General features: G+C 40.6%; 1 protein-coding gene across 1 annotated transcript; it reads right to left on the bottom strand.

Moving 5' to 3' along the window:
- Window positions 1–1,015: 1,015 nt before the first annotated feature.
- arid3a (AT-rich interactive domain 3A) lies at window positions 1,016–26,713 on the bottom strand. Its single transcript, XM_083671907.1, has 9 exons — window positions 26,548–26,713; window positions 18,950–19,690; window positions 17,524–17,806; window positions 8,479–8,551; window positions 7,407–7,590; window positions 6,771–7,012; window positions 6,190–6,462; window positions 5,112–5,201; window positions 1,016–4,833 (listed from the first exon to the last, which is right to left on the bottom strand). Exons 2-9 carry the CDS (start codon window positions 19,288–19,290, stop codon window positions 4,688–4,690), a joined length of 1,632 nt encoding a protein of 543 aa, XP_083528033.1. The 5' UTR covers window positions 19,291–19,690; window positions 26,548–26,713; the 3' UTR covers window positions 1,016–4,687.
- Window positions 26,714–27,446: the final 733 nt, after the last annotated feature.

The following is a 27,446-nucleotide window of genomic DNA, read 5'->3' as shown; positions in this document are numbered from 1 at the left end:
TTCAATGTAAGACCAAGTAAACTTTCCAGAATATTTTGTCACACATTCATTTCTCCTTCTGCTGAAGTATTTTTCAATGTGATTGTGGTGGCAAGGATAGCACTTTAATCCTCAATTGACATTTTGGGGAAAGGAGATATTTATTTTAAATTCAAAATAAACGTATTCACACAAACACATATTGATTAAATAGGCAAGAATAGTTATTTACCACTCCGAAAATGGTTCAAAACAGTAGAAATAGATTTAGCATTCTAAAAAGCATGTTGTTGTTCTGTCATTTAGTTACACCTTTCTAATAACTGGTCACTGAAGAGGCAGTGGCACAACATGCCACACCTCCATTTCACTCGTTTTAGGAAACATCCCATTCAATGAAATAAAAATATCATAGAAATGTCAAGGAAATAGCACACCTACAAAACAGACATGTCTAAGAAGTAGCTGTAGACTGCAGCGGTATGTTGTCTTCGGTAAAACTTACTAAAATGTCAAAATGCTACATGAGAGAAATAACCTGTAACACACCAATGAAGCGAGATTAGAGAGAAAGAGAGCGAGAGAGCAACCCCTTGTGCACACAAAATTGTAACTTTATCCCTAGCAGGGATAAATCCGTAAAACTGGAGGTAGAAGTATATTTCCTGAGAAGTAGAAGACAAAAGCCTCATTTATACTCTGAATTTCCAAATACATGAAAACAATAAATCAGGTATGCCAACCTTTCCAAAATCGTCACATTACTATTATCACTATTATTTTTGTTATAAATGCTGCCTGCTCTAAATGTAATCTCTGTATGCTGGGTTGCTACAGCCTCCCAAAATTAACTACAACACAAACAATATAAGTATGATATAATCTGAAGCCATCCAAAGCTATTTCAGAAACTCTATATTTAGTTCTATATACAGGGTAATTCAAATAAGAATTGTCACAGCATAAGGCAACTTGTAATTATAGATGTTTTTTTTCATCATTGTATTTTATTTAATCAGTAAGTGTTGGTAGGACATACAATGCAACATACAATCTAACAAAAGAAAAGCCAGTGGTAAGTCTGTCCTCTTGTAAAACAGAAAATTCAAGGTGAAATTCCCTGATTAGAATATCTAAAGGGTATAGAATAGAGATACACAAATATGCATCTTCCATGATAAATGGTCTCCTAACTTAAATTGCTTGGGATAAAAAAAAGAAAAAAAAAGAATTGTATGTGAAAGACTACAGAGTATGCCATGGGCTAATATGAGAAAGACATCTTCTGTATTGAGTAGAGGCTTTGAAGATGCGATTCTGATTGTGCACTTAGACTTCCACCAGAACGTAGCAACAGAGGCATAGCTACAATGAAAATCTATCAAACAGTCATCCTTACAAAAGCCATCGCATGTTGCCAAAACAATTATCAGTTATGATTAAGGAAAGGTTTTGTTTGTTATTGGATTGTCTGCCATCATCTATAGTTCAAGCCATCTTCTCTGATTATTTAACAAACCTGAAATATCTGACCAATGTCAATGCACTGAACAAACTCACGCTATGATTTTCAAAATACTATATTATACTTCTATATAGTACTTCATAGTGGTACTTGGTAATGGTCTTTTAAAATCAATTTAGTCATTTTGTCAAAGCTTAGTCCTTGAGGTAGAAAAGGGCTTCTATCAGGTCAAATGGATCTGCACGAAATAAGACCATGAGGTATACAATGTTGTAACAACATGATTGTCACTAATGTAGTCAAAATTTCCCTGAGGATTCTGAATACATCAAAAAGCTTTTGGTAGTGGGGCACAATATCACACTGTTTATTAAGACTGCAGAGAGCTTTAGCTAGTAGCTTTAGTACCTCTGCAGTTCAAATGAAAATATATCTGACTGCTGCAAATCAGTGAATATCTGATCAACATACTGTTGATCCTTAGAAAAGAGCAGGTGAGTGGATGTTGCTTTAGAGACAAGTAGGTCATAAGGTCAATCTGAAAGAGCAATGCTGACCCAAGAAGTGGATTGATGACTGGGTTTTCCACCCCCATCCTTTTAGCCACATCTTATTGTCAGCCATTTATCATGACAACAATTGGCTATGACGTCTGTCATTCTCAGAGAGGGGTTGTTTTCCCAAGGGTCTACCTGGCCAGGTGAAGGATAGAACCCTTGATGCATTCCTGCAAAAAACGTACAATAGTTATTTTGATACAGTAGCATGATTGCATGGAGCAAATGGGAGGGTTACTCTCAAACTTCATATAGGAGTTACTTCACAAACAAAAACACACTACAATTTCCAGACCAGTGAGATAACTGAAGTGTGCACCTGCATTTCAAGGCCAGCAAAAGAATAGCTTTCCCTGGAAAAAGATAATTCACACAAATCCCTAAAGGAAAATATCGATCTCTATTCCATCACATATGGAAATAACTTATTGTAAATGCCTTAAGCCCCTGCCCGTATGATTGCAACTATATTCAGTGTTATTTTCTAGAATGTTTTTGGGGATATTGTGAGACATGCTACAGGATGATGAGATTCTTTATGGCAGGTTTGAATGCAAGACACGCTTCGAATCAAACTGCATTGTAGGATTAACAATGCCTGATGAGAATGCAGAAATCTCATAATAGTTTATGAAGGCATAGTAGCTTTGTTTTGTTTAGATTTCCAGCCACAATGTAGAAATGTAAGATAGAAGCTCCACTAATAATCAGTGTAGAGGTCATTTAATAGAGACAGATATATATTTAAAAAAATACAAATAAAAAGAGCAAGAGAATCACCTATAATGCACACAAGGGTCCTTGCGCACATTGAGACCAAGCATGCATTGCAACATTTGTTACTGCAAGAGCTTCATTCAAGCAGGTCAAGGCCAATAACTCAGTGAGGATAAATTACTAAATGAGTATTATACTGTACCTATCAAATGATATTTGAAAAAAACGTGAGAGATATCTGCATACTAAGTGAAGTACCGTACATTCACTTGTTATTCAAGGCATGCAGACATTCAGATACTGTAGGGAAGTTTAATCTACCGTAAACAATAAATTGTTTCGTGCATCACTATGGGACATGGGAATAGAAACGCTTTATGTAAGGTTCAGTTAGGTGCAATCTTGGACAGCTAAAAGTCCAAAGGTGGTTTCACATTTTCATTGTCTTTGCATATTTCCTTTAGTTAAAAAAAGTGTTTTTAAAATTAGATTTCATTGGGTTACAGAGATACAATAACCTCCTGGTTGGTTGATAAACAAAATACTTCAGGTTCTAAACATTAAAGTTTGACTGACCAAAATCAATTCAGATGCAAGTATTTTAAAACTCAATATCTACTGCCATGATTGGGCAACTGTTCAACAACAACAACCAAAGAATCACAAAATATTCTCTGTAACATCCTCCATGAACATCGACCTCATCTAAAGCAGCCACTGATCGCTAAAGCATTTGGATAGATGCCCTAAAATATGCAAGCACATAGCTGTTATTTTCCATGATGGGGATTCATAAAAGCTTTGTTGTTAAGGTATCATATATCAGTGAGGAACCGCTCTTGTGAAATTATAACCACTAGATTCCAAATGCTTAGTTCCCTCGTCAAACATTAACTAATTACGATTGCACACCCAGAAATGTCAGCTTTTTCTCTAAATGTTCTACTCTCAGAGTAAGATTTTTTTTTTAGAATAACTCAGGGGGATCAACTTTGAAATAATATCTATAAAATACAAACATCCAAGAGAGCAGCACACTTTAGAGAGTGAAGATGATCCCTCAACTTGAACGGGATGGTTTGGTGTCAACGTTTCATCTGAGAAACAAACACTCCAACCAGAAAATGCCTTTCTGTAGAGCGACTGAGATCAAAAACTAGTACAAAGTGATTCCTGTATTTCATAGCAAGCTTTTGGAAACCTGAGACAAAAATTATTCTTATATTTCAAGATCCAAAGAGCATACGAAAGACTTACACCAATAAAGTTCACACGTCTCTGTGCTCACAATGCAACAGAATACCTGTTTCTGAGGTACAATGAATAGAAAATCTCAGCAAAGATCATTTTAGACTGCATCATGCAAACGTAATAGAGGTTTTATATAATATGAGGTCACAATGGTACTTTGTTATGCCCTGAAGAAATAACACATATTTAAAGCTTTACTAATTAAAATAGAGAATATTTATAATTTTCTGTTCATAGAATCCTAAATATATACTTTTTTGCAATGAGAATATTGTTAGTGATGATAAAAAAAAAATAACAATGATGAGAAAAATAATAATGATAATAATAATAATAATAATGTTACTGTAAAAAACAACAACTTGTTCCTCTTAAGAGGCTTCATTGTCAGTCAGTAGCTGTGTTTATGTGTAAACAGTGCATTACCCTTCCTATTTATTATTTCTCTTTTGTTCTCAGATAATCTGTACATTTATGTAGAAATAAATTATTCACAGGCTGTGCATATACTGGCTCATTGCTGGGTTTTACTAACTCATTTTGGCTAAAAGAACAAAAGAGGGGAGATAATATATGAGAGCACCTGAGATGGTGTATTTCAAGTGGTCTGAGTTTCAGTTTATATCTTGTATATGTATTTTTTTGGCATAGGCTATGTAGAAAATGAGGTTGGTTTTTGGCTTTAGTTAGCATCAAAGAAGGAAAGGGTCCGGAATTGTTAAGACGATGAGTTGGTTGAGGTGGATGAGGTAGGTGTGTGGGGGACCGGCTGGGACACGCTGCGCCCACCAGGGGCTTTGTTGTTACTCAATGATCCAGAGGGTCCTGACAAGGCCGACCCTGCCGCCTGAGCAAAAAGCACACCTGGGTAAAAGCAAACAGAAACATTAATGTGAGAGACTGACATCTCTTCCTGCGTCCACTATTTAGATTATTTTTTTTCTTCTCACAATTAACTTCAAGTGTTTTCCTGGCCATTAAAAAATATCCAGTGTTGACATTGTGAGATATAACTTGAGGAGGCTATGACAATGAAGGACGGTTGTAGTAACACAAGACAGTAAGGCCAGGTTTGCACCCTCTTTGGTGAAATGGATGGATCAGCTTCTCTTCCTGACACTGTCACATGACTGGGGACTCACCGGTGTACATCACTCCATTCAGCTCCACTGACATGCTGATGCTGCTCATGCCGTTAGTGGTGAGATTGAGAGCTGAGTCCTGTCTGCCATCTGAAAAAACAAACAGAGGTTATACAAACTAACTAGGTAATAGAACATGGAATACAGAATGTAATACAAACTCACTGGCCAATCTAACACATTGAAATCTATTACAATCCACTGGCCAATCTGGCCCTCATACTATCATGGCCACCTATTCATCTGTTTTCAATTGGCTCATTACTCCTCTGCAATGTTGATGCTGCAAATGAGAATATTTTCACTCAGTCAATTTACCTGGTAAAATAAGGGTAAATAAAATACATAAACATGGAACCAAAAGTAAACACCAAAAGTGTGAAGCCCAACACAGAAACAACTTCACTGAATAACACATATTAAAAAAGTTATCATATTTGTTTTAAATCTTCCTTTCTTCTAGCATTGTGACTGCCAATAGCCCCTGGTCCTAGCATAAATTAATTTCTTATGATGACTGATGGAAAGATGATTCACTTACTTAGTCAAATGTATTTGTTGTAAGTCGCTTTGCATAAAGGCATCTGCTAAATGCCATAAATGTAAATGTAAATTTCCTGGAAATTACTTAAAATTGTTCAAATGAGAAATGTCAAGACAAATCCCCCAGCCTCATGTACTTTTTCTACAGACTGACAATAAGATAAGAAAGTGCTGCTGCAGGCTTAGGATTCCCCCTTGGGCATAATGGAGTGTATAGGCCTATGCAAAAATGGGTGAAGATACATTGTGATGTGATTTGGTAATTTCACTACTGCCACTCCCAATTTACATTTATATCATCAACATAATATAAAAACGCGCCGCTGGCACTTCAACTTTCTTTCAAGCCCCTTTCCGTGTCCACCTGTGCTCCCACAGCCACCATCCCCCTGCTAACACCAATAGCATTCATCAGGTTGAACCCTGGTCGCCTTTCAAACCAAACTATCCACTGCTCCAAATAATGACTTCCGACTTGGACAAGATCGTAACCCGCTTCCAAAGGCAAGGATTGCTACAATACATTTGTTCATACCTTGATTGTTGATACGAATGTTCATGGGAATCTGGGCGGTCATGGCCAGCAGGTTGTGCTGCAGCGCTCTTTGCAGGAGTCTCTGGTGCTCCTCAGTGCTGGCTGACAAGGCCATCTTCTTTTCTGGGGGCTCGCCGGCCTCCAGCTTGTCCCTCAGCTGCTCCAGGGCTGCCACCTGTGCCGCCATAGCTGCCTGTGCCGCCACCACCGAGTGACCGGCTAGAGCCCCCGACATGCGGCCCACCCCGGGCAGGTGCTGCCCGCCATCCTCCTCTATAGGGAGGGGAGAGAGGAGACATATAGATGATCAGGGACATGTGGTGTCACTCTGTACCCTTTGGGTTTGTTTACATGTTGAATGGCTATAAACAAAAAAGAGAACAAGTCTACATAAATTAATACACTTCTAAAATATGGTTGTTGTTGTTGACATAAAAAGCTTATACAATAGCAATGCACAGACCAACTGCAATCAATTGGACATCAAATAACTGCAATCAATCGCATATCATGCCCATCAAAAACAGACTAGAGCAACAGACTAGTGTACTATCTAGATACTGTACCAGCTGCTCCGTTACCTTTCTTGATTCTCTGGATGTGGGTGAGCGAGGCTCCATTGGTGCCCATGCCCATACTCTGCATGGACAGCTTAGGGGAGGACAGCATAGTGGGGGTCCCGTTGGGAGAGTAGGTGAAGAGGGAACTCCCGAAGCTCTGCCGGCGCCCCTCCCGCCGGTTGCTGTCGATAGCTGCTTGAAGTTCGTTGGGGTTGCTGAGTCTCCTCTTGTCACATTCGTATGGGTACAGGTACTTCATGTATCTGCCAGAGGGACATGTCAGTTGGTAAATTATGATGCATAAGTTACAAATTCATAATACTCACAATATTTTAACCTGGATGTATAAACTTCTCTTTCCACAGATTTAACACAATAACTACCCAGAATATTGCCTAGGAAATTCATCATTGATTACCAATTCCTATTATTTTTATATTATATAATATTTTTATGCATTATTTGCTGATACTGAAATGAGGGCCGATATATCGAGCATTCCTAATCTGTTTCCATAGCACGCCACATTTGATAAGGTGGTAACATTGTGTCATGACAATTCCTAATGAACATGACAGTGTCTAGTTATTTATTATACAGTCAATCGATCTTGGTCTTACATAGCCATGTTTTGTGCTCTGTGTGCAGTGCACTCACTGTGTCCTGAGAGTAAAGGCAGCACTGGTGATTGAGGTAGGCAGGTTGAGTCCTTTAGTGATCTCCCTCCACAGCTTCTTGTTGATGACCTCCACAAGGCCTCCCTTCTCGGTCACCAGCTGGTAGAGCATATACAGGTCTAGCACCTGCTTAGCCATGATGGGGATCCTGTTTACAGGGGTTCCTAAAGAAGAAGAAAAGACAAGAGAAAACTTGGTCTTTAGCTAGTGCTTCACTGCTTTCTTCATGTGTTCCTCACATAGAATGTAAAGCTGTTTGAGATTGACTAGAGGTTGCTACAAGTGTGAACTGAGTAGCTTTCTAGAGGTCCAAAGACGTTCAACAATTGATGCAAAATGATCCTCTCATAAAACATATTAGACTTTTTCAAACTGAAAATAGGGAAGAGGATATTTTTCATATGCTGTCAGTTCCCCATCTTGACCCTAGAGGGCAGTGTGAGATTCTGTGAGCTTAGCAGGCAGACACGCCCATACGGTTGTTTGACAGCAACATACTGTCAACATCCTATAGCCTATTCCTACTTGATTTTCCATGTTTTGACATCTTTATTTGCAACTAAGTCACACATACTGTCTGTGTTTTACATCTATATAGAGTATCACAGGATTTTACAAAGTATGAATACAAGTATGTAGTTCTGCACCTGTTTGATGCAGCAATGTTGACAATACATTAGCTAGAAGACATCAATAATTGAATACTTCAGCTTATGTTTTGACGCAGCAACTGTGAATGTTTGCTAAACCAAATATGAGAACAGAGCAGGGAAAAAACAAGCAGCAGAACTTGAACATGTATGTATAGTAATACATTCCCACATACATTCCCTCTCTAGCTGCGTAGGAGAACAGTGAGGACTTGGCCGACCATAAAGCGATCATCATCCCCCAAATTAATAAAGATCCACCCTTTGAGGTGAAAGCCGAGAGTGGTGTTTCATATGTCAGTGACGGGGGGCTGGGGGGTCAGGGGATAGAGAGCAGGGCCTCCCAGTACCCTCCAATGGAAAAAGTCAAGAGCCATGGCGCACACGCACACTCTCGCTTACCTCTCTTTTGCATGAAGCTGAACAGGTCATCCAGAAACTCTTTCCTCTTTGGGTCTCCATCCAGTTCATAGAGCTGTGGTGGAGAGGGGGGAGAATGATACAGGTTACAGATGGAAGCAGATTACCAGAGGGGTTAAGCCCAGTGGTTGAGCCATAACTACCCCCAAAATGGCAGAGAAGGAGAGAGAGAGCCTCAGTTTTTTGAATGCGACCAAACAGCGGAGAAGGCTGGCTGATGAGAACCTGATGTGGCCCAGCTGCTAGGGCAGAGAGAGAGCCCTAGAAAGTTCAGTGAAAGTTAACAGTAAAAGTGGAGCACACACGCTTGGGGGAATACAGTAGGCCTATTCAGATGAATTCTGCTGCCCTATGAAGAACAGCTCACTAGTGGAATACCTTTGGGTTGGCTGACATGTCAAGTAAATACTGCTCACACACGATGACACACTTTCTCTCAAAAACAGACATCATTTCAACACTTCAACTTCACTACACAGAGCATGTACCATACTACCAAAACTCTACTCTCGTTCTGTGAAAGTACTTATATTTTTTTCAGGCCCTCGCTGTAACCACAAACAGACCATTCTCTTTGTGGCGTTTAGCGCTCATTAGTGACGCCAAGCTCCTGTAAGATCTTATTATCAGAGGGATGGGGGCTCGATGACTGGGCTGGGGGAGGGGCAGTAATGTAGGGGCTGGAGGCAACGTTGAGTCTTAATTACAGGATGCATGCATTTCGAGGAGTGCTGTGCCATAAATCTTCAAAATGGCTCCCCTTCGTCGGTCTCTCTCACACACAAGTTTCTAATGGATCTCCCCCTTAGTTTCTCTCCCTCTGCTAATCCACCTCCTCTATAGTGTAACCATCAGAGCCTTCTTTTCCTCCAAGCCAATCAAACAGAGGTCTGCTCTGCATTATTCCTGTTGACTCCTGAGATACACTTAGCTTGAACATGATTATCACCATTGTTTCCGACAAGAGGGTAGCTTCAATCAACGTATGCAAAGCCAGAGAGCATACCCTTCTTTCATAACAGTTAACGCTCGCTCCTGACATGAGGAATCCCCCCCCCCCCCCCCCCCACACACACACACACACACAAACACCTTAGAAGGCCCCCACTCTCTTAATACTTTACACAGCTGCATCGTTTTCCCAGGATCCACTTAGATACCCCCAACACCCCCCCCAGCCCCCTACACAACATAACTCCAGTAGAACACATCTGTTTATCTGGGTTGGGTGTGGTTGTGGGGCTATAGGTTTTCACATCAAGTAAAAATCTATAGTACACACACTGGTAGGGCGTCTCCTTGTATGAATGTTTCTGCAATCAAATGACAAGAGCTGGGTCAATGAGCGAAATGTTGATGTGTGGGTTAACGTTAGTAACTACTACTTTTTTACATCTGCCCCAGTGATTCTGTAGTAAAAAGCAGACGTTTGCGAGTGAAGTGTGTGTGTGTGTGTGTGTGTGCTGCTTATTCTCTTTAGTACCAGGGAGTTTTAGTCTGAGATTCCACCCACCTGGCATTCTTCTGATCCACCCTGAATGTTTCAATGTGAGGCTCAAGGCAAACAGATACTAAAAGAGACCACTTCAATTGTTTTCCTGTGTGTTGAAATGGTTGAGATCGTACTGTTCGTGCACCGTTTACAACTTTGACATAGCATACTGTAGCTTAATAAACAGCTTGTTTTCATTTCTGAATGCTCTTCCTATGCAAGTCAGCTTGTAGTTTTTCCTGTTGATAAACCACAAACATTCTGGTGAAGAAGAAATCCTTTCCATATCAAAGATAATGTAGAACCCAAAAGAGACACGTTTGTCTGCGCTAAGTAAAGGTCAAAATAGCACAGGTAGTCAGTTACGGCCACTCAAAGAGGTTTGGGAAAAATAATACAGCTAAAAGTCCCATGCAAATCATCCTAACACCTTGCAACAAGTGTCACATAGCACATAATTGGGCCTTGCTATTGAACACTATCCCCACACGGACATTGAGAGGGGGACTCCATCAAGCTGGTGTGTCACATGAGCTGCCCCCTCTGAAACACTTAACCATCCTTTCACACCTGCCAATCACCTCCGGGCAATGCCGGCTCACACACAATTGCTCGCTCGCGCACACATGAAAAGTGGGGGAGGGGAGGGTAAGGGAGAGAGGGAGAGAACATGCAGCTTGACTTCACCAGTACGAAGGGATTCTGGATATGGTTTAGAAACATGGGCACATGATCATTCAAATAGTGCTTTGTTCCAAGCTGAAGCCGAAAGATGCTAGTTTGCTGACTTTTCACACAGTTATCAAGTGAACAAGGACAGCTCAACAAAATGTGCACTTGCTAGTTATTATTTACTCTTACTCATAGATAGATTTTTACTCAATTGATTGCCAACTCAAGAGAATCATGATATAACCATAGCCTTTCTACCTATTCTAAAAACATTAACACAATTGGCAAGCTGTGGTAAGAAAGTAGAGTAAACTATTTAATTGGGTGTCTATTTAACAAAATGTTATTCTATTTTGAGAATAATTTGTTCATACAGGAAATATCTTTATTAGTACGACTTCGGTGCATTTTATTGGGCAGTGTAAACAAAGGCATTTCTTTCCATCCTCCTGAGGCACAGTTTCAGGCAATAAGTTAATCAGTCAGGCCTATGCAACACTGACTTCTTGCATTTCAATCTCAACCCAGCTACCTCATAAACATGCTTCCTTTCTTGTACCGAAAGTACTTATTTAGCTCAGTAAAAAGACTGCTGGACACACCTGTACTTTGGTCAACAAATGAATAACAAGATTACAGCCTAGATCGGTTCCACTCTCTGTTTGAGTGAGACCTGAAACTTTGAATTCTCTCTCTTTTCTCTCTCTCCCTAGCACACCCTAAAACATTCCCAGGGTTCACATCATACACCATGACTACCTCAGATCAGTTAGATATTTAGCTTCCAAATCTAAAACATGTCTCCTGTTACTGAAATATCAACATATCACTACAAACGCGAGCAAACACATCTAGTTGTAAAACTCTAATCAATCAGCAATGATATAACTGGCTGAGTATAAATACAGGCTTTATGAATACTATAGGAGACAGGGCCATCAGCAAACATGCTCAAACACATCCTAATCCTGCCTGAATTCCTGACCTTTAAGATTCACCTAAATGGACAGGGTGGCTGGGGCACTATCTAAGAATTAGAAGGTGGGCAATTAGCTACTCAAGAGAGAGGAAAAAAATTATAGATTGACAGGCTGTGTCTATGCTAAGCAAATACTTCTTCTACTTGATGAAGAGTGGCAAAAAAAAGCCTTGGAGGGGTTTTTCTAAATCATGTCAAGGCATTGCTTAGTGTGGAAACTAAATTAGTAAGCTAAATAGTACAATTAAATGTAATATGTTTTAAATCATACTGACTGTATTTGAATGATGCATATTGATGATTGATTATCATCATTCATTTATGTCAAAGGGGGTTGTGTGAAAATGTCCTCCATTTCAGAATCTGAACCATGTTGGCCTCTCTCTGATCAAATGATTTAGCCTAATGTATTGCATTGGACAGATCTACTGCTGACATGAACGTTGAGGATACATGACATAAAAATGTAATGAACACTATTTGATGATGTGAAACATGTATCCCATTCCTTCTGACATCAACTGTTTGTGCAGCCCACAGAAGAAAAAAAACTTTGAAAAACTTTGCAGCTTACAAAATGATAGTATATATGTGGGTAACTGTATGGATGATGTATTATGGGCCAACCTAACTACATTGTTAATGAATCATGTTTATAAATGTCCAAAAGGGGTGGGATGAACCTGTGAACATTTCAAAAAGCAAAGTAAGCAGGTGTGTCAACATTTTATAAATCACAAACCAGAAAACACTTAAAGAACAACACCAACTACACAAACAATCTGGTCCTTTAATTAATCGACTCTTCCCACACTAAATAATCACCCTAGTGATTGGTAAGCACCCAACTAAAAAGCCACAACAATCCAGAAACCAGATAACCATCTCGTGAGTATTCCTGCGAAAGCTGAAAGCATTTATGTAGCGCCAGTTGAGATGATATGATAATGTTGTCTCTTCTGGTGGAGAGATGGAGACAGAGATAGAGGAAACACAGGGTTCAAGCCTAAGTCAACAGGCACTGAACCACCCACATCATGAGTAGGACCAGAGGACCGACTGGAAGGAGAGGAAGACATGTTACGGCCAGAATGCTTTTGACATGAGCTGTTTGAATAGCAGAGGGCCACAGTAGGACACCTCAATTGCCAATCAGAATGATTGATGGTCTTCATCAATGAGTTTAATAATTGCCTCTAAGGACCAACCGGGTCCCACCCCCCTCAGCGCCCCTCAGCACCGCCCTTTACATGTGGCTCCTTGGAGAATGAGATGTCGTGGTCGCGTGGCCGGTCCATCCAGATTAATAGGTAGATGGGCGAGCGTTTAACCTCTGCCAACCCTTGATTTGTCCTCTCCTTGTCAGCCGTCCTCTTCTGTGGTTGTGCCGTGTGTGTTGGAGGACAAAGGGGAGTAGAATAGTGATGGAGGGTGGTAGTCAGCCTAGCCCACCCCCATGCTGAGCCAAAATAGCTAAAAACGCCTAGCTACTGTCATACAATTAATAAGGGGGACATGAATGACTGAATCCTAAATATCTTAAAGGTACAGTATCATAACAAAGTGCCCCTGTCTTCCTTCATATCACAGGTCATAATTTGGTTGAGTTCATGTCATGTATGGTTTATACTGTATATTCAAGGGCCATAATTATTTCGCCATGTATGGTTTATACTGTATATAATTTGCCTATCACAATGATGTATTGTGTTTCTAACAGGGGACAAAGAGGAATTCAAGTAATGTGTATCTGACCCTTTTTTCCCATTTATTTTCTACAGATGCTCTCTTTTAACACTTGTTGCCTATTGAGAAGTGTTTCAAAGCAACAGTACACAAGCAAGGTCTTGGTATGAATATGAATGATGACCTCTTTCAAAGACGTCCCCCTAGCTTTGTTTTATGTACATCTAGTGCCATTCAGAAAAATCACATTTCTATCCTAGAAGGTCACACACATTTTCATCCTGAGAGAAGGAGGAACAAAGAGAGAGATCAGTTTATGATGTCTTTTCAAAGAATGTATAGATTAGAAAAATAGACATGCATTGGTGACACCCACAAGGAAGGATGTGGCTTCAAAAGGTAGGAGCCAGTCACAATGTCAACCTTCCTGGTTCTGAGATGAACTGAGATGTACATTTTCAGTCTCCTTTCTGACAATCTTTTATTACGATAGACAGATCAAGGGTATGTTTCGAGGAAACAGTCGGTTAGGCCTTTAGTGTTTCAGACAAATGACAGCGCATAGGTGCCTTGAAATGAAACAAAAAAAGGCAGAGACAGAAAAGGGAACATGAGAAAAAGTGCTAGCCTAAGCCTTTATGCAATCTTTGTTTACATTCCTGCTACCCCCCCCCCTCCCTCCCTTTCTACGCCATATTGAGCGCCTGCCAATTTCCAGAATCCCCTTGGCTGCACATTTCTGACATCACCTCCACTCACAGTGACTAGGTGCTGGACACTTTCCAATGCTCGACTTCACAGCCAAAAGTGAGCATTCACTACATGTTCTGCTTTGGATGCAGTTCAAGTTGCAGCTCTTCTTGGCTCTCTCCCTCTCACACACACACCCTTCACCTCCCTCTGTTTCTCCTTGACTCAACAGGAAGACTTTAATTGGCCTCTCCATGCAGCAGTCTCTTTTGTTTTCTATCTTTTGTTTTTATGACATGCCAAGTTCCATTAGCCCTGTTCTTTAGTTTTGTTAAACACAGCCCACCGCACACACACGAAAACAGACACATACAGACACTCACAGCACTTTTTGGCAGATACATTATGTCAACAAATTAAGTAGTCTGCATACTTAAATGGTAGGCTATTTTATGCATACAGACTGTTTGCTCACATACTGTAAATAGATCCCAGGAGATTCAGGCACCATTCTAAACTGACTTGCCTCATATTTTCCAAGTTACTCTCTGTACAGCACTTAATCTTATAGTATGAGATTAGACAAAGACTGTCCGGCCAATGGAACATATATGTGTGAGCTAATCCTGGTTAATTGTTTGAGAGACAAATAGGAAAACAGCCTTAGGCCACATGCTTTACTGTAAAGTCTTTGTGTAATCTAACAATAGCATTCTAACATTTATTTATCATACATGAATATTTTCACTGCCCAGAAAAAAACGTAAAAGAATTAAGAAACGGCATATGTTGTATCAGTACAAACGCGCTGACGAGCAATCCCAATAAGTGTCACTCCGTATATTGGCTCCAATTCACTCTCCACTTCCTGTGGTCACACAGGGCCCTTCCCCCATTCCGTGCGTGGCTGTGCAGATCAATGTTTAATGCCAACTCCCCTCCATTCACCCTGATAATAGTGAGTGCAATGAATTTTTAAAGAGGTCCCTCCTTTACTGTCCATCTGTGCTCCATCTGCCCTGCTGTTTGTATTTAAAACTGCAGAACCAGAGAGAGAGGAACCAAGACATCAAAGGATTTCTGCCTTTTTGAGTTTTTCGCCTGAGGATGGTATTGTAATGGGAGTGGGTGGGGGGAAGGCAGCAGACAGTGGGGAAGTCACAGGACAGGCTTATATAATTTTGGAGGCACTCCACCTTGCTTATGGCTGAGCAACAGATAGGCTAGCTACAAAAAAAATAGCTGTTGTGGACAGTCAACTTGAGGACCAAGTAATGGTTACACTTCAAACAAATTTTACCCAATAAATATATATGCCATTTAGCTGATGCTTTTATCCAAATGACTTACATTGCAGTGAGTGCAAACATTTTTCAGTATATATGGTCCCAATGGAGCCTTCATAAACCCATCATGAGGCCTACATCAATGAGTCACACATTATTTATATGCAAATGAATGCTGCATAAATGGTGTTAAGAGACCATAACATGTGGTGTTTTGCCAAATATGACCACCTTAATATAGCATGATATTTGCCAATAAATGAATAATTATGTGTTTATGTAGACTTTATAAATCCACAATAAAGATTGTATGCCTATATCAAAACATGGAGGACTGCATTGCCAAGTCAATTTAGTTTACCCCTAGTGAAGAGGCCCAGATTAATCCACACTGTGATAAAGTCTATAGCTTTCTACAGTTCTTTAAGATAAAAAATAAAACAATGGGTATGACCTATGACAGTGACAGATACATGTAGGCCTACCAGTTGTGGGAAAGAAAGATTTCCATGTGTTTTGAGAGGGTAAGCAACTTTGAATGGAAAATATGGAGGCAGTAATCAAAGTTCTGCTATATAAAAATATCAGGGGTCAGGTGTGCACATGGGTGCTGGGGGTGGCATGGTTGGTATCACTAAAATAACACAGTTCAAATGGCACTTGACCAGCAGCAAATCAGTTTCCTTCGCAAGAATAATCCACTGCTAGTATAATTTGATATCAGTCAGTGAATACTTTTTTAATTCAGTCACATTCTGCTACCAGCAGATATGTTATATCAGACACTACTGGCAACTGCCTGAACATTTTTGATTAATTAACAACCACATTGTAATCAGACATCCGTGTAGACCATATGGTAGCTCAATTTAGTCTGACCTTTCAACAGCCAAGATGATACACACTCTACATGGAAGCATAGTCAGGTTTGGTAGAGGCGGTTTATCTACCAGCTACTGCCTGGAGCTCACCTGAATTTCAGGTTTGTATGTGCTATAGGGCCAGTTTCAGTTTGGAAAAGCTCCAACTGACACAGACTGATAGAGACATGCAGCTTTTCCGCGGGGGTCTGGGTCCAGAATGGTCAGATTATCACTCTCCCTCAGGCACATTCCAACTGCCTCCACCCACCTGCCCAAAATAAACTGTACAGTCTTAACCCCTTCCTCCCAGGGGAGAGAACTCTACAGAGGATTTTTTTCTCAGTTAACTTAAAAAAAAGGAAACACATTTTAAGTGTAAATATAAATTAAGATTTTTAAGCTTTGTTTTATGTAATTCAATTGAGTGATGATTTCTTTATAATTTTTTTCCATTTTCTTGAGCTATGTAACTGGGAAATCAAGCAAAGCCATTACCTAGTCAATTTGTCATTAACGTTGGATTGTGTAACATTATCTTAACGGACAAGGTACTGGCACTGTTGATTATATAACTGTCGATAATATTAATAGAATCTGCAGTAAGAACTTAAGGATCATTCCCTTAACATGGCATGTCATGATAAAATGTACTAAATTTGCCTCATTGCCTTTGTAAACATATGCCATAAATATTCTGATGAGAGTAACAATTTAAGTCATTTCTGAAGCCACCTACCCCCTGTAGATATCCATAAGTATAGATTGTGTACGACTGATTCTCTCTCGTTACACTGTTATTTCTAACCTTTGTTTCATTTATCAATAAAAAAAATCAGTTATTCCAACACACGTTGCTGGCAATTATGGATTTTGTTTTTCATAGCAGTAGCTAACTAACATAAATACGCTAGAGACAATGCTAATAACTAATAGGTAAACTATGCTATTGACCTACTAGATTCCAACTCACATGTAGCTACAGGACTACCCTATTGGCTTTACATTTGTTACGTTATTTCATATAAACACAGGAAGTAAATACACAAAACAGCTTTTCTAAAGAGTCTTAGGCTATCGACAATTGTTACAGAATGAAAAAAGCTATTAATTAGCAAGTGAACCTACAAGTGAACCCAGAGTGTATTTCTCTTTTTCCTATTTTTCTGGTCCACCGAAAGACACCACCACCACCGTCAAAACACAGGTGTCCATATCCTAAACTCTTCATGACAAATATCCATTTTACATAGTCCTTTTCAAATAAGCCCCCCTATGATGTCAAAACCGCTGAAGCGTTTACAGTAAACAACGCAGCTAAAGACGTTAAAAGCTGCCCTCAATAAATTCCCCGGGGCCTACCTGTCTGAACTGCTCCTCGTAGGTCCAGTCTCCGTGGTCCTGGGCCCCCAGCTGACTGTGAGCTCCGTGGGATGGGATGACGGAGGTGCGGGGCTCCTGGTCGACGCTGGGCCTGGCCTTCAGGAGCTGCGAGTGGGGGTGCAGCTGCCGGTGGGGCAGCAGTAGGATGCCTTTCCCAGGGGCCACTGCCTCCCGGCCCGTCGGCAGGCCCTCCTCAGCCAGGTCATCCTCATAGTCCTCTTCCATCTCGCCCTCAAAGTCCTCCTCGTCCCACTTCTGCTTTCTGGACCAGAGGCAATGGCATATACATTACAATGGCATATAATATGCATATCCTGCACATATACTTATATCCTGAACATATTCTCATGGTTTGCATTAAGGTATCAAAATCGTTGTCCTTACGAACGTGTGGGCATGTGAAAACAGCTTCCACATGCGTTCTATAAATCAAAAGCTAGGTATGGCTAGTTCAAGGATTTTACCCTGAGTGACGTATTTGGGGGGTAATTACATAGAAAACTACAAGGAGCTTTAGGGAAGAGTGAGCTTACCGTTTCCGAATGAGCTTCTACTTAGTATTCTAGCATACATCCATCACTTGCATTTACTAACGTACATCTTAACTAAGACATACTGGCTGGGAGGCGCAAAGCACGATGGACGTAGTAGTAAGTTCATCATTCGGACTATTACTTCCTGGTCCGACAAAAGGTTATTTCCTCGCTTATTTGCCTTTTAATTTTGTATGTGTCCTGGCTTTTTAGACAACAAACACCACTAATCATTTGTTGTTGAGCTTTAGAGACTAGGCGTGTGCCGGTGTCAGAATTCTCAAACCGCTATACCTTCCCGCCAAAATACCTGCTACACCAGTTATACCTTTAAAAAAAAATACTGTACACACACTCACGTCACGGAAATTATAGGGCCCTACCTTTGTTGTCTGATTTGAATCCAAAACGTTGCCTTACTTGGACAGCAAATCCTCATATGCATATGCCATTTTATTTATTTAATAAACATCATCTCTTGCACTTGGCTGGTGTAATGGCAAAATAACGGTATGGACAGTGTGGCGGGAATTACACTAGTGTAAGCTTATGCTACCCCTAAAACCTTCCACCAGCCCAACCCTAGTGGTGACAATTGGTGAAATGTTCTTTAAATAAAATCCTATTCTTTGGAAAATAGTCAAAATTACCGAAAAATTACCAATCACCAAACAGTTCCTGAGTTTTGCTGAAGCCAATCAAAGAATGGGACCTATGATCTCACATTTCAGTTGTGGATAGGCACTGCTTGCAACTAAGTCATTTGCGAACACTCCAAACCATTAGCATGCCCACGACGCATGACACTATTTCCTATGGGAGATGCTAACAGAAAACCGTCTTGCAATGAGTGTCTTTGGCCCTATACTCACATCTGCTCCTCTTCCTCGGAGCCCATCATATCCTTGTACCGCTCCTCCCCTTCCTCATCATCATCCTCCTCATCCTCTCCCCCACTGCTGCGCTCAGACATGGGGCTGTCCGAGGCCCTCTGGAGCCCTGCCGCCACTGCTCTCATGGCCGCCAGGGCTGCCATCTGAGCGTGGTCGGCCGTCTCAGGGGCAGGGCTTCCCATCAGCTCATCTCCTGCGGCCGTGTGTCCCTGGCCGAGCCCCTGGCCTGCCTGCTGCAGCTGCTGCTGCTGCTCCAGTTCCATCAGCAACTTGGCCCTCTGCTGCCTGTGCAGATTCTCCATCACCGCTTGAAGCTTCATCTCCAGCGAAAGTGATGCGCCACCTCCTTTCCCCTTTACCCCCCCTAAGGAACACCCAATCAGGGGGCCAGTGGGGAATGCCTCTTTAGTCCTGATGTTGAGGGTGAATAGCCCCTGACAGAACTAAACTGCTGCTGGAGAGCTCTATTGAAGCACTGGTCCTCAAAAAGGCGGGAGGATTGTCAGAGCAGTGAGACATGCACTCAGAGGCTGTTGACAGCTTCTCAGGCAGGAGTTCTCACAAGCTGATATCTTGGAGCAGGGAAAGCCAGTAGGAACTCACCACTGGCCAAGGGCCTCTGAGCACGGAGTCCCTGTGTGAGCACCGTACACAGGCACTACCGGCTTAAAGGATGGAGACCTCTCCTTGGGGAGTTCACCAGTAGAACTCTACCAGGGCCTGTGAGGGAGAGAAAGAAGCTCGTGAGACTTTTGAAATGTTAGCTCTCGTGGTTACAGCCAACATGCTAGCCAGTGGTTTCATTAGGACAATTAAGTAGAGCACACAGAGAAACAGCAATGAAATACTGCAATGACAGTTAAACTGCCTTGTCATTCAAATCGGGGGGAGGAAACCATGACAAACAAATAATTTTATAGACAGAAATGCAAATACAGTAAGGGGGAATTTTATGACACTCATGAGTGAACAACTCCTCGAGTTCGATGACTATTGTGCAATTTGTACTTTTATGAAATATTACAGGTGATCAGGATCTTTCTGTACAAGACTTTGCATGAGCCACATAGACAGCAATTCATACTGATACATGCCAAATTTGCACCTGGTTGCTTGTATGTAAAAATGGATTTCAGAAGACACAAACAATGTGAGCTAGACCACATGCTGAATGGAAAAAGGTATCCATTTTGATTGAAAAAAGCATGCATCAAATGTAGGTCAGGACAAAGACTTTACACACAGTGTTCTAGAATCAATAGTACACAGGGAAATGAAGATGAATTCTCAAAGCAGGTGTTGATCGTATTCATGATGACTACATTCTCTCAACTCATTCATACAGTGATGCAGTACAGTGACTAAAAATTGCACAAACAAAACCATTACTGCCACTTGTTCGATCTACTCATGTCTGTGGACTTGAGAGTCAAAACATAATCACTAAATGAACAGTGGTATTAAGAGAAGTGAGAGACATTCAATACTGATTCACACTGCATTCTTTTCCAGCACAGAGAACAACTGTGTCACTGCAGTTGTTGGATCAAAAATAGTCGCAATATAACTATGGTTATATCACCTTATCATATTTTATCTTTTTTCATCTCTGGTCTAACTTTGTGACTAACAGTATGACTAAACACAAAATACTATTTTAAAGAGGTCTCTAGGATGAACGAAAGATGGCAAATCACCCAATTCAATTTTTTTCATGTACTGTAGTCTATGGCTGCAGTCTACTGGCTGCTGTTGTGTACAGCATGACTCAAGTAGATGCAACACACACTGAATGTGGACAAAGTTAGTTAAAAATAGGTAATTTAGGTAACATATCTCCACAACATATGAACCAAAAGAGGCATTTTTTACATAAATGCAACACATTTACAGCTGATGTAAATTCATTAATTCAATCTAAAGTAAGAGAATTGGGACTGAGAATATTGAGACTACATGTGGGTGAAATGGCCATGTAGTAGACAGGGTGGAAAGCCAGCTGAATGAAGGTAAGGAAGGAATGATGAGAGTTAATGGGTTAATCCTCTTCTACCTACTGGCACAGAGACTGTGGGAAGGGGTGAGGGGAGAAGATTGCGAGGTCTGAACAAACAAGACAAGGAGATAAGGAAAATCGCCAAGGGTCTAATTCCAAAGAGATAAAGAATGACACACCGCCTAGCATACACATACAGGGCTGATTGCTCCAATATTCAACTAGAACATGTATTCTAAAGAATGCACAAGAGCGTTCAAATGATGTATTGGCAACATTCAGAATGCTCAGAGTAGCTTGTGAAAAGACAGACAGACAGACACTGTTAAAGGAATCCTATCAAAATACTCAAGAATTGATTCTAGATGTTCATCTTGTCAGAGGTCCTACCAAAGAGTGCAGGGGTAGTCTCTACAATAGCACAGTGAGTATTGACACATGTTCACCAAACCTTGACACATTTCCTTTACACCACAACTCCACCCTAACCCTCCAGCACAACTAACCCTAACAAACACAACTGGACATCTTGGAAGCCATTTGCACACAGGATGCAGCCGTAATGGGCTACATGACCCCCCTCTTACAAAAGTCGGTCAACAGTACTGGTCTCGATTATGTGGCATTGTCTTACTACACATTCCTCCAAGCATTACCTCTGAGGGAAATAACACTGCCTCAATTGAGGCCATAACACCAACAACAAGATCATTTAGGATGTGTCACACAGGCTGGTCAGTCATGCACTCTCCACCAATGTCTTCCACCACAATCGAACAGAACAGATGCCAAATCTGATTACAGCCAAGCCAGCCATAAATTATGTTGAACAAATTTTAGAATAAGCATATTCCACTGATCCCCTAATTATAGGTTTAGTGGAATGGTTGGCTTTCAATCAAATGCCCAAATTCAACCGTTTTCAGCCCATGACAATTAGGGGGGGGGGGGGGCAATGGCACTGTATACCAATGGATGGACTGAAAATAGAGGTAGAGGGAGAATGGACTCTTAGAATGCTAGGGCATGCCAGCAACAAAACTCTCCCACTACCACTGCTATCAAGAGCTGCTTTGTACTTGCCCTAGGGCCAAGGGAGGGACATAGTGTGACGTGAAAGTAAGTTTCGATTGGTGCAGTCAGGGTTTCTGTTGGGAGACTATTCTCCAGAATTAACATGTAGAAGAAAGACAATTCCAATAAGGAAGCTAATCAGAGATTACGGTTGCTGTAATTGGCTACAAATTCGGATGAGTTCAAACAAATTCTGCTGAGTGGGTTCTCACCAAATGAGTGGGTTTTGTCTGAGTGGGTTTTGTCTCCAAATAGATCTAGCTACAGCAGCCATTGAGGTTTTCTTACACTAGCTGATCAACGGTGGGCTTAATCTCATATCATCTCATATCAAAAGGCTGCATACTCCACAACTCTTCCAAGACTCACACATAGATTTAAGAGGTCATACAACATAATAATCTATGCTGCATGTCGATACAATTATTTCATTTACTAGCTTCATTTCAGCGAGTTCTCTTGCAGATATTGGCTGTTGACTGTGAAAGCCCATCATTGATCATTGTCCCCTGTTGTACAGTTTACATTTATCATATTTGATCGTAGTTCCGTAGCAGTATTGGATATTCATGAGGAATGATAGGAAAAGTTCAGAACTTCAGCCCTGCAGTTCAATGATTAAACCATTGTCACTCTTATGACACAGGGAAATGATTGTTCCTACTAACTGAGGGGGAGGGTGCCTCTTTGTGCATCTTTGTTGAAAACCGATAAACGCTCCAAACAGGATATACTTGTTATTTCATACAATCATGGGGGAGGCTAGGCTATGTCTCTGTATTGTAATCTTTTAAAATCCAGCCTTTGTCTGGGTACGACACAGTAGGAAAAGACAGGTAACTGCTTTTTGGCAAGGATTCATAACCTACTGCTTAAACAAATATTACATACCTACCGCATGTTATTTGTGTGCTAAACATGTGTACATGTTAACTCTCTCAGGAGCCACAGTCAGTTATCCAGCTCTCCTGGTTTGATTACCACTGTATTCACAGTGCAAGTTGACAGCTTCCTCATCCAGCACAAATTGAAGCCAAGAGCTGTAAATATCAAACATAAATAAACCTGGTTGATGGACATGTGCGCGTGTGGCGGGTGTACGTTGGTATCTAGGCAGACACATACAAGGATAGCCCCTCGGCTGACTGGCACTGCAAATGCAATAGCAGTTGTCCACCCAATATGTAGGCCTAAATCAATGTTATCGTGGGTGCAAATAGCATGGCATTTCTCCCAGTAAGTTCTATACCTGTACTCTGTTCTACCTACAGTACGTCACAATCGGCCTGCTGGGATTCCCCATGGCTCAGGCCCAAAGAGTGAAGTAGTGATTTTTTTTTCTCCATTTCTTGGCAGGAGAAACACAGAAAGTGCCTGTGTGCCAAAAAGACAAGAAGGTTTTGGCAACGGTACAGCTGAAAACAAGCCAACTTACTACACTTCCCCCCCTTAAATTGGAAGGAAACTCTAGGAGTGAAGTAAAAACAAAAGAAGCAATAACAGACAAGCACCACTTTTTAAGTAAGCTGTCCCAGTTACTACTTTGTTGTCACCTTTTGAACAAACAGCAATTGAAAATGACTTTCAACTGACAACAATACTGGTGCCAGCACATCAACAGACTTGAAAAAGATATGTGGGCAACAAGGAGTTAACAGAAAAACATTCTGTGCAGGCTGATAAAACCAACTAGTCTCAAACCTGTCTAACTTGCTTAAGTAACAATTCATAATCAAATAACCGGTTCAGTGGCTATGTGATTACTGTTCAATCAGTTACTGTAGAATTGGCAACCTCTGAGCAAGCAGATTCAAATGTTTCACTTGTCTGCAAATATTGTGGGTTGTAATTCAGCATTTGGGATGGGTATATGTAGGTGTCCACATCATGTGTATCCTGATCTAACAATGTGAGAACTACCATCCATTTGTGCCATGAAGAGAACTTTATATAGGTTCACATGACATCGCTACAAAACAAAGATAATTTAAAGATAACCACATGTGAGAGACTACCAGACTGTATGCCTCTGCTCTGTTCATTTGCTGGTTTCACAACCATTTTATAAAATGTCTGAGGATTGATGCAGGGTTGTTTTCTGCTAAACTAAACTGCCATGCAAGATTGTACCACTTGAAATGAGTGGGTGAAAAAAAATTATTACACAGAAAGTAGAGCATATTGAGACACTCATATACAGAATTTCTGAGGTTCTTTGATGTATTTTATTCCAGAACATCTGGATTACTCTGACATCATGTCATGATCAAACAAGAGTACTGTACTGAGGGTATGCAAGAGGATCCCCCCCCCCCCACACATATCAAAATAAAGAGCGAAACAAAGAGAGGGACACTGGAGACAAGGAATATTTTCTATTGCATCAACAACAGCTGACTCCTAGAGAATTCCATTATCTACACTACATTTATTTGATAGACCATGTATGTGAAATCAATTGTTTCCAACACACCGTTTTAGTCACAGTTCTCCCTTTGAAGGCAATACAAAACAGTTTCCTTGGAAGGCCCTGAACACATTCCAAACATCAGTCCCTGGACACAACAAGTGGCAGGGACGTACAACAAGGCATGTTATTCATTAGACTAGCTTCATTATGCAAAGCCTCAGGCCTTTAAGACCTGAACTTGATCGCCTACCATACGTTTCTAATCCACAGAGGTCGAATCATAGAGCAAATCCCCCATTTCTTAAAGGGGCCTTGATGCAGGCTAATAGGGAGAAGATTCCTCAGTTCGATCTTGGATGTTACAAGTGTATGAAGCGGCATCAATGCAGGTTAATAGGGAGAAGATCCCTTCGTTCAATCTTGGTGTGTGAAACACAGAGATATAATACTGGCAATAGAAGGGCACAAATTGAGCTATGCGTTTTCAAAACATTTCATGTTAGATTGATATTGAATACCAAAAGACAATAGATTACGTTGATCATATTACAAGAGATATTTATTCAATACCAAATTAAACCAAATTCCTCTCGTGCTCTAAAAGAAAGGAAGATTAGGAATGACAATAAAAATCTTGAGGTGGATGAGAAAAATGTAGGTGATAAACATACATAAACACTATGGGGCAATGTCAGTCACTAAAGTTTAGCAACTAAACAAACAAACAAACCAGTCATCTCCTATAAAATCACAAATGTCATGCTGTAGGGTCACACAGGGGACATTGCACAAGGCATCTTGGTGTCCAACACTGAATAGCTGCGACTTGTAAGCTCTACTCATTAAGGGGGGGGGGGGGGGTGTCCATGTAGTAACAGCCATGGATTGGACATGACATTTTGGTTATTGTAGAGAGATTTCCCAATGCCCATTTTCGATTACTTCTTTCACTGGATGGCTCTATCTACTCCTCTACCGATTCAATTTAACAATCTCAACAAACAATATTTCTTAAGGCCAACTGTAAACAAACGTAAGCCTAGTTGCCTAAACTAATAGGGCCTGTGTGATTGATACACAAACGAAATGCAACCTAGGCATATTATGTGTGTAGCCTAGGCCTTCAATAACAATTTAAAAAGCAAATACAAGCATGAAGGTTAACAAAATGTGTGGTACCCATGAAGGCCTTTACTTCGACATTAACTCCATCGCAAATCGTATTATATGCCTAATGCAAACTGCTTTTGTGCGTAGTGTCAAACTGACAAGACTGCAGGCCTACGCAGTCAGCGCCAAAGAGCAGTGGCCAATTAACGCATCAAGTAAATACTAAAAAAGCCCATCCACATGTCATATAGCTGATCATGGTAGGCCTATTCAGTTGCATAAATGCTTGCCCTCTGATATTTTTTTGCGGAAACGAATGTGAAGGATTACAATAACGGGAATAGTAGACTACCCTGTCAACAGAAACACACATTTATTAATCAGTTTGTAATGTGTAATCAATGGCTCCCACTAAATAAATAGCCTACTACCTCTTTAAATGTGGTATTGGATACACACTCGTGAACACAAAAAAAACAAGTATGACTGCAATGTTTGAGTATAGGCTATTAGCTTCAGGCAAATGTAAATACGCTTCTACATACAACGACAATATATGGCGACTTCCCTATTTACAGCAAAGGACAGACAGACAACACAGCGGATCAAGTTTGGATTAAACATATTTTACCGAATTCACATTTTTAAACTTTTAATAGACAACAACCAACTTTTGTTATGTGTGGATGAGAAGACGTCAACATAGTTACAGTTCGGTTTACATGTTCTCATGTCAAAGTTGAATATAATAACATTTAATGACTTTACCATGCATATTAACGGACATACAGGACACATAGCAGCCTGTGCGTGAACACTATCCGATTAAATCATTTGAATTTGGATAAGGCATAGGCCCATCAATGTAGCCTATCGTGATCGTATCTGATGAGCAGATGCATCCATAATAGGGCGAATGATATAAAATCATATTTGTATCATTCTAAGCTAATCGAATGTATAAGAAATAGGAAAATAAAAACTTACCAAATCAGCTTCCGTTTTGTTTTTGCACTCCTGGGAACCGGAAGAAACATTCCTGATTTCCCCCTGAATCCAAGGCGTTCTGATGGTTATCGATTGTATATTTCATATACAGAAGTTAACTGATATCAATAAATGGTGTTACTTCTGTTCTGTAGCGTACCTTACATCTACTTTTATTTCAAAGTATGGCTTGATTCAGAGGTTACATTTTATCTTTGCCTAATCTAAGGCGTGCTCACGGTCGTAGAGTCAAATCATTGGTTGACAAACAGCAATCAGATGCAAATTCCTAACCTCTGAATCAGAGGGGGCCAACCTATAGCAAAAAGGGAATGTCGACAAGTGCAATTGGTGTGAAGCCACTGAGAGAAACCAATGGTGATATAAATTAGTTTGTATTGTTCCATGTGATAGAAAAGGAGAGGTTTAAATATATATATTTTATAACTCAAGCAGGGACTGTTCATTGCCGTTCCCCTTCCACACGTTGACATAGTAAACGTACCACTTATTGCAACTATTGGTAGATTGTCCCTTATACCCCATGCGCGGCTTTTGGCGACGTTCCCTAGGTAGTGATCCCTTTTAACCCTATAGCGGGTCGGTGTGCTGTATGCTTAGTGTAAAGCACACAAAGTAGCCTTGGCAAAGCAATGAATGAATGGTTGGAGAAGAGGTCAGCGCACGCGTCCTAATTGTCGTTTATTAAATTTCTCCCAATACAACCTCTTTGGTTAAGGTGTAATGGAGGCATTTTTTTTCTGAATTATCCATAAATATTATTAAATATATTCGGCTGTGAAATTAAATCAATACTAGATACATCTTTAACGGCTGCACGGCTGTTCAGATTGGATGTCTTTCACTGACTGGATGATTAATGTAGAAAAATCGAATAT

This window comes from Argentina silus (genome assembly GCF_951799395.1).
Source record: "Argentina silus genome assembly, chromosome: 6".
Taxonomy (NCBI): domain Eukaryota; kingdom Metazoa; phylum Chordata; class Actinopteri; order Argentiniformes; family Argentinidae; genus Argentina; species Argentina silus.
This window is presented reverse-complemented; position numbering and strand designations above follow the sequence as displayed.

Coding starts and splice junctions, on each gene's coding strand:
- arid3a (XM_083671907.1), bottom strand. CDS start 19,290: ATGAAGCTTCAAGCGGTGATGGAGAATCTGCACAGGCAGCAGAGGGCC. Junction 17,807..18,949: donor TCCGAGGAAGAGGAGCAGAT/GTGAGTATAGGG, acceptor CCTCTGGTCCAG/AAAGCAGAAGTGGGACGAGG. Junction 7,013..7,406: donor GCCTTTACTCTCAGGACACA/GTGAGTGCACTG, acceptor TCCCTCTGGCAG/ATACATGAAGTACCTGTACC.